Source organism: Lolium rigidum, chromosome 3, assembly GCF_022539505.1.
Source record: "Lolium rigidum isolate FL_2022 chromosome 3, APGP_CSIRO_Lrig_0.1, whole genome shotgun sequence".
NCBI lineage: Eukaryota > Viridiplantae > Streptophyta > Magnoliopsida > Poales > Poaceae > Lolium > Lolium rigidum.
Window position 1 is genome coordinate 210,815,111 of NC_061510.1, and position 11,584 is coordinate 210,826,694.

Below are 11,584 nucleotides of genomic sequence, written 5' to 3' on the forward strand. Positions count from 1 at the left end.
TGCCTAGCCATCTTTGCTTGGCATTTGCAGAGCTAGCGGGCTGGTTGATGAGGCCAACCTAAGATGGAGGTCCAAAGTTGTTGTAATATGCCAACTAGGTATACCATGACAGGGTTCTAATTCCGGAAAGTTCGGGTGGCCCACAGATGGTGGTGAGGCCTATAACAGCCTAGTTGTTGGAGAATCAAGATGGAGGAATCCAGCCTGGATAGAAGTAGTCGGATCCGACCCATAGTAGAGATCGGTAGGATCCTTGATGTACACGACAAGATAACTTAGCTTAGCTTAGGCGTAGTCATATCTGATTGGATCGCTACCATTGTAATCCTAGATCCAGACACCTTTATAAGCCGGATACTAGGAGCCCTAGAGGCATGACACAACTCATTGTAATCTCGTACTTGTTGCCTGCTAATTTTAGACAAGCAACAGTAGGATCTCGCCCCTGTCGTGAGGTTTTCGAAGTTGGGTAAATGAGCATTACCAGGTTAAGGGAACTGCCCCTTGTATGGCAAACTGGCATAATAGGTCCTGTTGGCCGAGAAGTTGCCTTTGTAATATAGCTTAGTGAAAGATCCACAATTGAATTCTCGAGTAAACTGGGATACTAACTCGGTCAATCACAAAATGGTAAATACAAATCACTGCGTGTAAAAAAATATATACATCGGAATCATTTTAGCAAAAGCTGGCTTCCAAAACATTGGTGAACTCCATAAAATCTATCCTCGTGTCCTCGTTCATATCATATCTAGAAATCATCTGCTCACACTCACTTAACCCTACTCCGTCTAATCCTATGTCCCGAAAAACTCTTTGCAAATCTGATGCGTCGATGTACCCATCATTGTTCTCATCAAACAGCAAGAACGCCATTTTCACTTCCTGCAAGCTAGGTTCTTCGTCCACGAACAGCGTAGAGATACATTCAGAGCTAATTGCGTTCAAGGCCACACTATGTTCTTGATCAAAATTGAACCCCATCTTTCTCATGGATATCTCAGCATCAGATTGCATCTTATCTACCTCATTGTGTTCATTATTATTCAGTGCCTTGGATATCTCTGTGTTGGCGAGGACAGGCGTCGAGGTTGTGTTGGAGACAGGACAACTGCAGGACTGGAAAGAACTGGGGAAGAACCTCTGAAGCTTTGAGATGGACCAGGTGAGGATAGTGAAAAGGATGAGAATACCGAGTTCTTCTTGGAAAATTGGTTCATGATGACATGCTGCAGTGGCTGGGGACTTCTCCATTGGTGCTGGCTTCACCTGTGAACTCGGTAGTCTGGTTGTTTTGTTGAAGGGAAGATGTACCAATGGAGGATTATATAGGAACTAGGAAGCCAACTAGTTGGTTTTTGTAGCCTAACTTGTAGCTTCAAGAGAATCAATATGAAAGATCCAGGCAGGTCAGAGGATATTTCCACTTTGGAAAACGTTATGGAAGAAGAGTAAACAGCAAGATGACACTTGTTAGCCTGAGATTCAGAGAGTCTATGGTCTTGGTTCTTACTGGCTCTTTTAATCTTTTTTACTCCATTAGATGCTTCCTGGAAAGAGATGGTTCATGAGTTCTATTCCTTCTCCCTTTCTGCTCTCACACACAAAAGTCTAATGCATGTTCTATGCTCCTTGGTTTAGTACATGTTTCTTCGCGGGAATTCGTCGTGTACATGTTGGGAAACATACAGAACATGAAAACATATTTCAGAACACATCGAACATGATGAGTAATTCATGGTTCTTTTGGACCAAAAAGTAATAAATGTTCATATCATATACATTGAATGAATTGGCCGGGCAAGCCAGGCTGAAGTAGGGTAACTGCTACAGGCTCCGGATAAAAAGCCACGTTCTGATACTTGGGTCACAATGTGTACAGGGAGGGCCAAAAATGGACCGGCTCAAAGTGCCAGAGCTGGGTGGTCCAGTCTTCAATACTAAGTCATGAATTTTTTAAATAAAATATACATATGTAGTGTTTGACTACATTTTCCCAAGTTGAGTATGGATGTTGCTTACATAGAAATTTCGGGTAAGGCAGGAAGGTGATATTTCTTTCATTCTTTGGAGAAAAAAAAAACAAGACTCAAGATCTGAGGGGACATCTAGAAGACTCGATCAAGACCTCAGAAGTGGGTGTAGCGCAACCAAAACTACATGACTTTTTGAGAACCAACCTAAGGTTGGCTGGTTAGGAGGGTGGTTGTACCCCCAGCCCACCAGAGTTCAAATCCCCGATTTGACATCTGTGTGTCTCATAAAGGCGGAATATTCATTCAGTGGGAGGCGACGTTCCCGTCGACAGCGAGGTGCTTGTGGTGACTTCGTCAATTTCAAGATCCAATCCGCCGGCTCAGTCTTCCGAAGATGCTCATAGGGGTAGGGTGTGCGTGTGTGCGTTCATAGGGGCGAGTGTATGCGCGTGTATGTGAGCGTCTGCGTTTGTACCGTGTTTCTCAAAAAAAAAAAAACTACATGAATTTTTTACGGAAAGTTTCTTTGGATCCCAAGCTCCAGTGATCCGTCCAGAGATATTTATAAGTTAAAAAAAAACTAAAAATATGAACATTGTCAATGATGTAACATAAAAACATGAAAACTCGCAATGCGGAATTCTTTATATTATGGGCTACACAAAATGACAAAATCTGATCAAATTTGAAGATTCAAAAATATATATACTCACATCCACACGTTTGTTATTTTTGTGCAACTCAGAATATAAAGTAGTATTTGAAATTTATATTTGGCACGTTTGTGGGATAAACTATTGTCCACATCCGAAGTTTTTCTCAAATTTCTTTGAAACTCGTAAAAAATAACAAGATCACTGGTGCCTGGGAGCCAAAAATCTCCACTCATTTTATATTTTATTTGTACCAAAGTTTGTTGTCTGGTTCAAATCTACAGATCGATATGCATGATTCTGGTTTCTTTTCCCCGATGAAGATCTAGACTTGTACTTAGCTGTAGGTTAGGAGTTAGTAATTTAGTATCATACCAGTATCGTTATCATGTGTGTATGATCATCCAGGAAATCAGTTGTTCCTTGAAGATCTTACGTAGAAACTTTCGGAGGGTACTGTCGCAGTCTTTGATATTTGACTGAAGAAACTGTCAGTCAACAAAGTATTTTCGTTTTTACAGACACTTTCCTTCATATTTACTTTACTCCTTAATCTCTGCCGTACTAATTTAATAAAAAAAGGTGAGTTGCTTCGTCAAGTCTAAGCAGCGCGTGCATATATCTCTGTCAGATAAAGTCCTTCTCTTTCTCTGCGTGGAAATGACAAGTTCACTGCGTGGACACTATCGTCTGAACTCTTAATAAAGGAGAAAATAATCCATTGGTGCTTTTGGATGCCATGTGAGCAAGATATATGCTAGTGCCTGTGACTCATGAACGCTGTGGAATTCAGTTATAACCTGTAACAGTGACATGATACTTTATTTCAAGATTAAAACCTTGTCTGCATGCATGTGTGAGCTAATGCTTGTCGTAATTTCAGTAGGAACAAACTTTCGTGTTAGACCATCTTGTGTCCCCCCAAAGCGTCCTCCAAACGGCGCCGGATCGAGCGTCTGGGGGACGCCTCCGCTTCGTGCCGCGTTTGGGACGCGTCGCTGCCCAGCCGCGGCCCCAAACATTAAAATAACTTTTTTGTTTTTTTTTTGTATTTTCATTTTAATAGAGAGAAGGAATTTTTAGATAGAATCGAGATTTTCAAAGTTGTGCAATATATTGAAACAAATTAAACATAAAAACTTCGAAAAGTAATGTTCAAACTAATTTTTAAACTATAAGCTACTTCTTCTTTGATGGCCTCGCCTCGTCGCCCTTATGGAGGCGCTTCCTGCTCGTCACCTCTTTCGAAGAGGTAGTGGCGTTCGACGCGTCTGAGGAGCTTGTGTCCCCCTCCAGCGAGTAGTCCTTGGTGTATTCGTCGTCGTCGGTGCTCGCCGGTGGTGTCTTCGCCCGAACCCTTGCCTCCTTCTTTGCTGCTGCCGCCTCCTCAGTCGCCTCCTCCGCCTCCAGCCGTCTCCACCTGCCATATCCATCCTCTTCCTCTTCCTCCTTCTCCTCATGGCCATCGGCGGCGACGGCCTCCCCCTCCTCCTCCTGGCCGTCGTCGGCGATGGCCTCCCACTCCTCCTCCCGGTCGTCCATCGGCGGGGAACTAGAGCTGCTAGGTGTGGCAGTTCTTTCCCACCAATGGCGCCATCCCGGCGACTTCCCCTCGCTATCGGTGTCCGATGGCAAAGAGAGGTTGCTCATGGTCAGAGAGGAGAGGTTGCTCAGTCGTAGAGATGAAGGGCGTCAGCCAGTTGGAGGTCGGAATGCGCAGACGTAGGGGTCTTATTGAGCAGGGATGAATGGCAGCGCAGATATCGAAGAGGGATGCGGTTGCTCTTCCGCGGAGTTCGCGCTCCACTTTGGCGGTTCTTGCTTCGACCGACGCGGTTGCCACTGCGGCGGTTCCCCTTCCCGCAACTGCACCGTCATTGCGCGTCAATAATAACTCTGTCGCGAGGTAGGCGACGGTTGGACGTCGTTCGTGTGCCAATGACGCGGCGGGCCCGCCACTCCTCACCTCGCGTCTCGCTATGTTCGGCGCGCCCGAAGCATTCCATGTGTTGTATTGTGATCCAAATTCATATACTAAAGGGAGGCTAACTTCTGACGAGCGGAGAAAGGCCCGTCACCGGTAGGCTTGGTACGGTACGGATAGTTGGCACCGCCTATATATACATCTTGTAAGCCGCTGGCTAGGGTTTATCAGATTATAAGATAGCCCACGGCGTTTGTAAACACTCCCCGATAAAGTGAAGTTTTGCTGGCTGGCGCCCATGGTTTTTTCCCCTTCTGCGTTGGAAGGGGTTTTCCACGTTAAATCTTGTGTCTCCGATGTGTTTACCTTTATCGTTCTTATTTGCTTATCGCTTTTATAACAAGTGGTATCAGAGCCCGTGTTTTAATCTAGGGTTTTGCGACATGTCTTCCTTGAAGTTCGATCTACCGCAGCTGGATTATACCACGAGATTTTCTCTGTGGCAAGTGAAGATGAGGGCGATCCTTACCCAATCTTCTGATCTGGATGAAGCTCTTGATGGATTTGGCAAGAAAGATGCCAAGACCTGGACCGACGATGAAAAGAGGAAAGACCGTAAGGCTTTTTCATTAATTCAGCTTCATCTATCCAACAATATCTTGCAGGAAGTGATGGCTGAGAAATCCGCAGCGACGCTGTGGTTGAAATGGGAATCGATCTGCATGTCCAAAGATCTAACCAGTAAGATGCACGTGAAGATGAAGTTGTTTTCGCACAAGCTGGAACAAGGTGCGTCAATGATGAATCACCTATCATCTTTAGAGAGATCGTTTCTAATTTGTTGTTCATGGAGGTAAATTATGATGATGAGGATCTCACTCTTATACTGTTAGTCTCGTTGCCTAATTATTTTGCGAATTTTCAGACACCTTGTTATACAGTCGTGAACTAACCCTTGCCGAAGTTTATGAGGCCCTCCAGCAGAGGGAAAACATGAAATCTATGGTGCAGGCGGAGGGTTCGTCATCTAAGGAAGAAGCACTGCAGGTCCGTGGCAGGTTCGAGAACAGAAACAACAACTAAAACAACTACAACAGAGATAAGAGCAAGACCGACAGAGGTCGCTCAAAGTCCAAGGGACGAGATGGTAAGTTCTGCAAGTATTGTAAGAAAACTAGCCACAATATTGATGATTGCTGGAAGTTGCAGAACAAATAGAAAAGAAATGGTACTTACCAACCGAAAAACAAACTGATGGTGATGGTAACGCTGCTATTGTTTGCAGTGATAATTCTGATGGCGATTGCCTAGTTGTGTCTGCTGGTTGTGTTTCTGGTAATGATGAGTGGATACTTGATTCTGCATGTTCATTTCATATTTGTTGTAACAAAGACTGGTTCAGTTCTTATGAGTTTGTGCAGAGTGGAGATGTTGTGCGTATGGGAGATAAAAACCCACGTGAGATCGTGGGCATTGGCTCCGTTCAGATCAAGATGCATGATGGCATGACACGCACTCTGACAGATGTGAGACGCATACCTGGCATGGCCAGAAATCTGATCTCTCTCAGTACCCTTGATGTTGATGGGTACAAACACTCCGGTTCTCGCGGAGTTCTGAAGGTATCAAAAGGTTCTCTCGTTCACATGATTGGTGATATGAATTCTGCAAAATTATATGTTCTTAGAGGTAGCACTTTGTCTGGTATTGATGCTGCTGTTATTTATGATGAACCTGGTAAAACTAATCTGTGGCATATGCGTCTTGGACATATGAGTGAACATGGCATGGCAGAATTGCACAGGAGAGACCTGCTAGATGGCTGCAATTTGAGTAAATTTGAGTTATGTGAGCACTGCATTTTTTGTAAGCGTAAAAGAGTTAAATTCAATGCTTCCGTTCATACCACTAAAGGGATTCTAGATTATGTGCATGCTGATGTGTGGGGACCTTCCCGCAAGACTTCTCTTGGTGGTGCAAATTACATGCTTACTATCATAGATGATTACTCCAGAAAAGTGTGGCCTTTCTTTCTGAAACATAAATCTTATGTGTTTGATGCTTTTAGAAAGTGGAAAGTATGGTAGAGAAGCAAACAGAAAAGAAAGTTAAATTGCTTTGTACTGACAATGACATGGAGTTTTATTCTAATGTTTTCAATGATTATTGCAGCGACGAAGGCAATGTCAGGCACCACACCATCCCATATACTCCTCAGCAGAATGGTGTGGCGGAGAGGATGAACATAACCATCATCTCCAAGGCTCGCTGCATGTTGTCCAATGCTGGTATGCATAGACGTTTTTGGGCTGAAGCAGCCTCCACCGCTTGTTACATCATAAACAGGTCACTTTGCATTCCGCTTGATAAGAAAACTCCTATTGAGGTATGGTCTGATTCACCTGCTGATTATTCACAGTTGAGAGTTTTTGGTAGCACTGCTTATGCTCATGTTGATAATGGAAAGCTAGAGCCTAGGGTTGTTAAGTGTGTGTTTCTTGGTTATGGTTCAGGAGTTAAGGCATACAAGTTATAGAATCCTGAAACTAAGAAAATTTTGCATAGCAGGAATGTAGTCTTTAATGAGGCTGTCATGTTTTATAAGAGTTCATCTACATATGTTATTGATGTTGTTGATTTTTCTGATAATTCTGATGATGAACAACAGAGGATTAGTGTGCAGGTGGAGCACGTGGAGGAGAAAGAAAATGATGTTGCTGAAAATGATAACATTGTTGTTCAGCACTCACCACCTGTTTTGCAGCAAACAAATTGTTCCATTGCTGCTGATAGACCGAGACGTAACAAAGGTCCACGTCCTCGTTTAATTGAAGAACGTAATCTTGTTCACCATGCTTTGAGTTGTGCTGAACAGGTGGAGCATGATACTGAACCTGCTACATATGCTGAGGCCGTTGCATCCGTTGACCGCGTGAAGTGGATTTCCGCTATGCAAGAGGAGATGCAATCGCTTGACAAGAATGGCACATGGGATGTTGTGCCCTTACTTAAACAAAAGAAGGTTGTCCGCTGTAAGTGGATATTTAAAATAAAGGAAGATTTGTCTCCTAATGAGCCTCCGAGGTTTAAGGCAAGATTAGTAGCAAAAGGTTTCATCCAAATTCCAGGTATTGATTATAATGGTGTATTCTCTCCGGTTGTGAAGCATAGTTTCATTCGTGCATTTTTTGGTATTGTGGCTATGCATGATCTTGAGCTTGAGCAGCTAGATGTAAAGACTGCTTTCTGCATGGTGAGCTTGAGGAGGAGATATGAATGGACCAACCTGAAGGTTTTGTTGTGCCTGATAAGGAGGATCTTGTTTGCAAGTTGAAGAGGTCCCTTTACGGTCTGAAACAGTCTCGAAGACAGTGGTATAAAAGGTTTGATTCATTTATGATTGCACATAAGTTTAAGAGATCTCAGTATGATAGTTGTTTTTATATCAAATTTGTTAATGTATCACCAATATACTTGTTGTTATATGTTGATAATATGTTGATTGCTGCCAAGAGCGAGAAAGAGATCAATACTTTAAAGTCACAATTAAGTAGTGAGTTTGAGATGAAGGATCTTGGTGCTGCTAAGAAAATACTAGGTATGGAAATTACAAGAGACAGAAAATCTAGTGTATTATTTCCGAGTCAGCAAAATTACATTCAGAAAGTTCTTCATCGTTTTAATATGCATGATGCAAAGTCTGTTAGTACACCTATTGCTCCTCACTTTAAGTTGTCAGCATTGCAATGTCCTAGTACTGATGGAGATATTGAGTGCATGTCACGAGTTCCATATTCTGGTGTTGTTGGTTCCTTGATGTATGCCATGGTCTGTTCTCGCCCTGATTTGTCATATGCTATGAGTTTGGTCAGTCGATACATGGCTAATCCTGGTAAAGAACATTGGAAAGTTGTTCAGTGGATTTTCAGGTACCTTCGTGGCACATCCAAAGCTTGCTTGGAGTTTGTCAAGACTGGTGAGGGACTCGTAAGCTATGTGGATTCAGATTTTGCTGCCGATTTGGATAAGAGAAGATCCCTCACAGGTTATGTGTTCACTGTTGGTGGATGTGATGTGAGTTGGAAGGCAACGTTACAACCTGTTGTTGCCCAATCTACAACCGAAGCAGAATATATAGCAATTAATGAAGCTTGCAAAGAGTCTGTTTGGTTGAAAGGTTTGTATGCTGAGCTTTGTGGAGATGATTCTTGCATTAACTTGTTTTCTGACAGTCAAAATACAATATACCTTACTAAAGATCAAATGTTCCATGAGAGGACAAAGCACATTGATATCAAGTACCATTATGTTCGCGACATTGTTTCTCAAGGTAAACTGAAGGTATGTAAGATAAGTACTCATGATAATCCTGCTGATATGATGACAAAGCCAGTTCCTGTTTCCAAGTTTGAACTTTGCTCGAGCTTGGTTGGTAAAACTGTTTAGCCCAAGTGGTTGTTGGCGCCAGCAAGTGTTTTTCTTTGTTGTTCAGGAGATTGTTGAAGTTCATGCTACAAGATGGAATTTGTCTCAAGGTGGAGTTTGTTGTATTGTGATCCAAATTCATATACTAAAGGGAGGCTAACTTCTGACGAGCGGAGCGAGGCCCGTCGCCGGTAGGCTTGGTACGGTACGGATCGTTGGCACCACCTATATATAGTTATATACATCTTGTAAGCCGCCGGCTAGAGTTTATCAGATTATAAGATAACCCACGGTGTTTGTAAACACTCCCCGATAAAGTGAAGTTTTGCTGGCTGGCGCCCGTGGTTTTTTTCCCCTTCTGTGTTGGAAGGGGTTTTCCACGTTAAATCTTGTGTCTCCGCTGCGTTTACCTTTATCGTTCTTCGTTATTTGCTTGTCGTTTTTATAACACCCTGTGAAGCGGAAACGGGCTCGGGACGCCGGACACCGTATTGGTCGTACCAGACGGAAGGAGGCTTTGGAGCGCGCGACTGAGGCCAAAAAAATGTCCGACGCACTAGAAAAATCTTTGGGGACGCGGCTGGAGATGCTCGTAGCATGCCCTTTGCAAGGTGTCAAGCTTCAACTGGGCAAAACCGACTTGATGAGCTGCTAGGTGCAGTTTTATTTCATCAGATGAGTTAGTGGAGGCTCACAAGTTATCTGCCTAAGTGCTGAATCCACTATGAGCTCAAAATAAAGGGGCCAACTTTACTTTACCCGAAGTCTGCAGCCCACCCTGCCTACATCAGGATAAGAAAATCCGGTACCAGATTGGAAAAATCCTCAGAATCATCTGCGCCGTGTCACCATCCTAAATTCCTGTTTTGATTACCTCTTGCAAGCTCTTCTTGGCCTAAATCATTCCTTTGCCAATCGCAGTTGCCTCCTTTTCTCTCACCCCTCCTTTTCGTGATATGTATATCTTCCCTTTCCGCGTGCGTTCCTAGCAAATAGCAATTCACAGTTCCAAGAAACAGCACATGCCTACGAAATGCTGGCCACCTACTTTTCTAGTCATAGAAAAGCTCATCATGTGAGCTAATGAAGCACTTAAGAGAAGGTGCTTAACTACTTATATAGCAACTAAGGTTGTGGAGGATGCTTCAGAAGCCTCAATCTGTTCCATGACTACTGCCAACTGTGCTATAAAATAGCTTGGAGTTCAGGTCCTCTACATGAACCCCTCATGGGTGCAGAAGAAGAGTAGAGACACTCAGAGAAAATGCTTCAGATGACACGGATGGAGAGATCGCCTGCGCTGCACCTGGCAGTGGTGGCTCTGCTGGGCTTCTGCTGCCTCGTCCATGCTTCAAGTGCTGCGATTCAATTTCCACCTGGTAACCTTCTCATCCCGTCTAGATATTTAATTCTACTGTTCTGAATGAGTTGTGACAAATTTATTCCTATATGTGTCAGCAGCCCCGAGGGTGCAGCGGGAGACCGAGGCGATCCCAGCTTCAAGTGGGGCAGATGGCCAGGTGATATACTCTTGAACTATCTGTGATCACAAGTTAATTTACATGATACTTTCTTTAAGATTTATATTACTTAGGTAAGGTGTTGTCCAGATTTTACCGCATGTTCATGCAAGTAGTACTAGCTGTTTCAGACCTCACTCTCTCGGGTAGTCAGGTTTCAAACTGTAGTTGGCCTTAATCTTTGGTATGATCACCCCAGGCTGTCATAACACGAGAGGCCAATTCCGGCGGCTTCAGCAGAAGGATGGAGATGGATATGGAGCTGGAGGACTACCCGGGCTCTGGGGCCAACGACCGGCACTCACCGTGGCGGCAAGAAAGGAGGAACTGAGAACATGGAGCAAAGCTGCATTTGTATCTGCAGTGTTGCACAGTTGTGTATATTTCTCACACTGCCATATCTCTACTACTGGTGTAACCTATAAGATCGATTCTTGTTATTTGCAAGGGCATAAAGATCACATATACTCCTATAAGCATCAGCTTAGTTGAGTGTACATTATGTGTGGCGTGTGGCATAGAAGAATTTTTTTGTGTGAGTTATCTCGCCACAGACTAATCCGCTGACTTCAACAAAAAGATGACACATGTTTATTCCCTCAAAAAAAAGATGACACAGGTTTCTCTGCGCCGGGTCCAACCAGTTAAGAGTCCTTGACCTCCTGCCACAAGTCTCCTCTCAAAAGTGGAGGGGAGGGAGATGCCATGGACGACTGAAGGTGAATCACCTGACGGAGTGACGGAGACTCGCCATTGCATCGGCACCTCTTCGTACCATGGGCGGACGAAGCGGGTGGGCCGAGGGGGCCGTGGCCCACCCAGAAATTTGAGAATTTTTTGACTACCCATCATCTGACTGGCCCAATTTGGCACACAGTTAAGGTCCGGCCCATTTACCGAGCGCTTGCACTAAAGGAAATTAAAAAAGGATTTGTATTTTTGTGTCCCTGGTTCGTTAGTTGTACTCAGTTTTCCCCAGCCCCTTAGTTTTTCCTCAGTTTTCCCCTCCCTCTAGTTTGAAACCCCTCGCAGACGCTCAGACGGGAGGGTTGCCGTCTGGTCAGAGGCCTTCACCGTTAACGGTGA

At 44.0% G+C, this 11,584-nt stretch overlaps 2 protein-coding genes across 3 annotated transcripts; one reads left to right on the forward strand and one right to left on the reverse strand.

The window, feature by feature from the left end:
• Positions 1 to 678: 678 nt before the first annotated feature.
• On the reverse strand, positions 679 to 1,254 carry LOC124699647 (probable calcium-binding protein CML46). The gene has a single exon (XM_047231916.1). It carries the CDS (start codon positions 1,252 to 1,254, stop codon positions 679 to 681), a length of 576 nt encoding a protein of 191 aa, XP_047087872.1.
• Positions 1,255 to 10,062: 8,808 nt separating this feature from the next.
• LOC124698912 lies at positions 10,063 to 10,959 on the forward strand. Of its 2 annotated transcripts, none has more exons than XM_047231303.1 (3): positions 10,063 to 10,357; positions 10,437 to 10,498; positions 10,698 to 10,959. In XM_047231303.1, the coding sequence occupies exons 1-3, from the start codon at positions 10,243 to 10,245 to the stop codon at positions 10,827 to 10,829; spliced, it is 309 nt and encodes a 102-aa protein (XP_047087259.1). In that variant the 5' UTR covers positions 10,063 to 10,242; the 3' UTR covers positions 10,830 to 10,959. The 2 variants fall into 2 exon arrangements, with proteins under 2 accessions (XP_047087259.1, XP_047087260.1); XM_047231304.1 differs by having other exon boundaries at positions 10,065 to 10,357; positions 10,440 to 10,498.
• Positions 10,960 to 11,584: the final 625 nt, after the last annotated feature.

Bases quoted from the DNA above. Each gene is read 5' to 3' on its own strand.
- LOC124699647 (XM_047231916.1), bottom strand. From the start codon at position 1,254: ATGGAGAAGTCCCCAGCCACTGCAGCATGTCATCATGAACCAATTTTC.
- LOC124698912 (XM_047231303.1), top strand. From the start codon at position 10,243: ATGCTTCAGATGACACGGATGGAGAGATCGCCTGCGCTGCACCTGGCA. The intron at 10,358-10,436 runs GTAACCTTCTCA...TATATGTGTCAG, and splicing joins TGCGATTCAATTTCCACCTG to CAGCCCCGAGGGTGCAGCGG. The intron at 10,499-10,697 runs GTGATATACTCT...TGATCACCCCAG, and splicing joins CAAGTGGGGCAGATGGCCAG to GCTGTCATAACACGAGAGGC.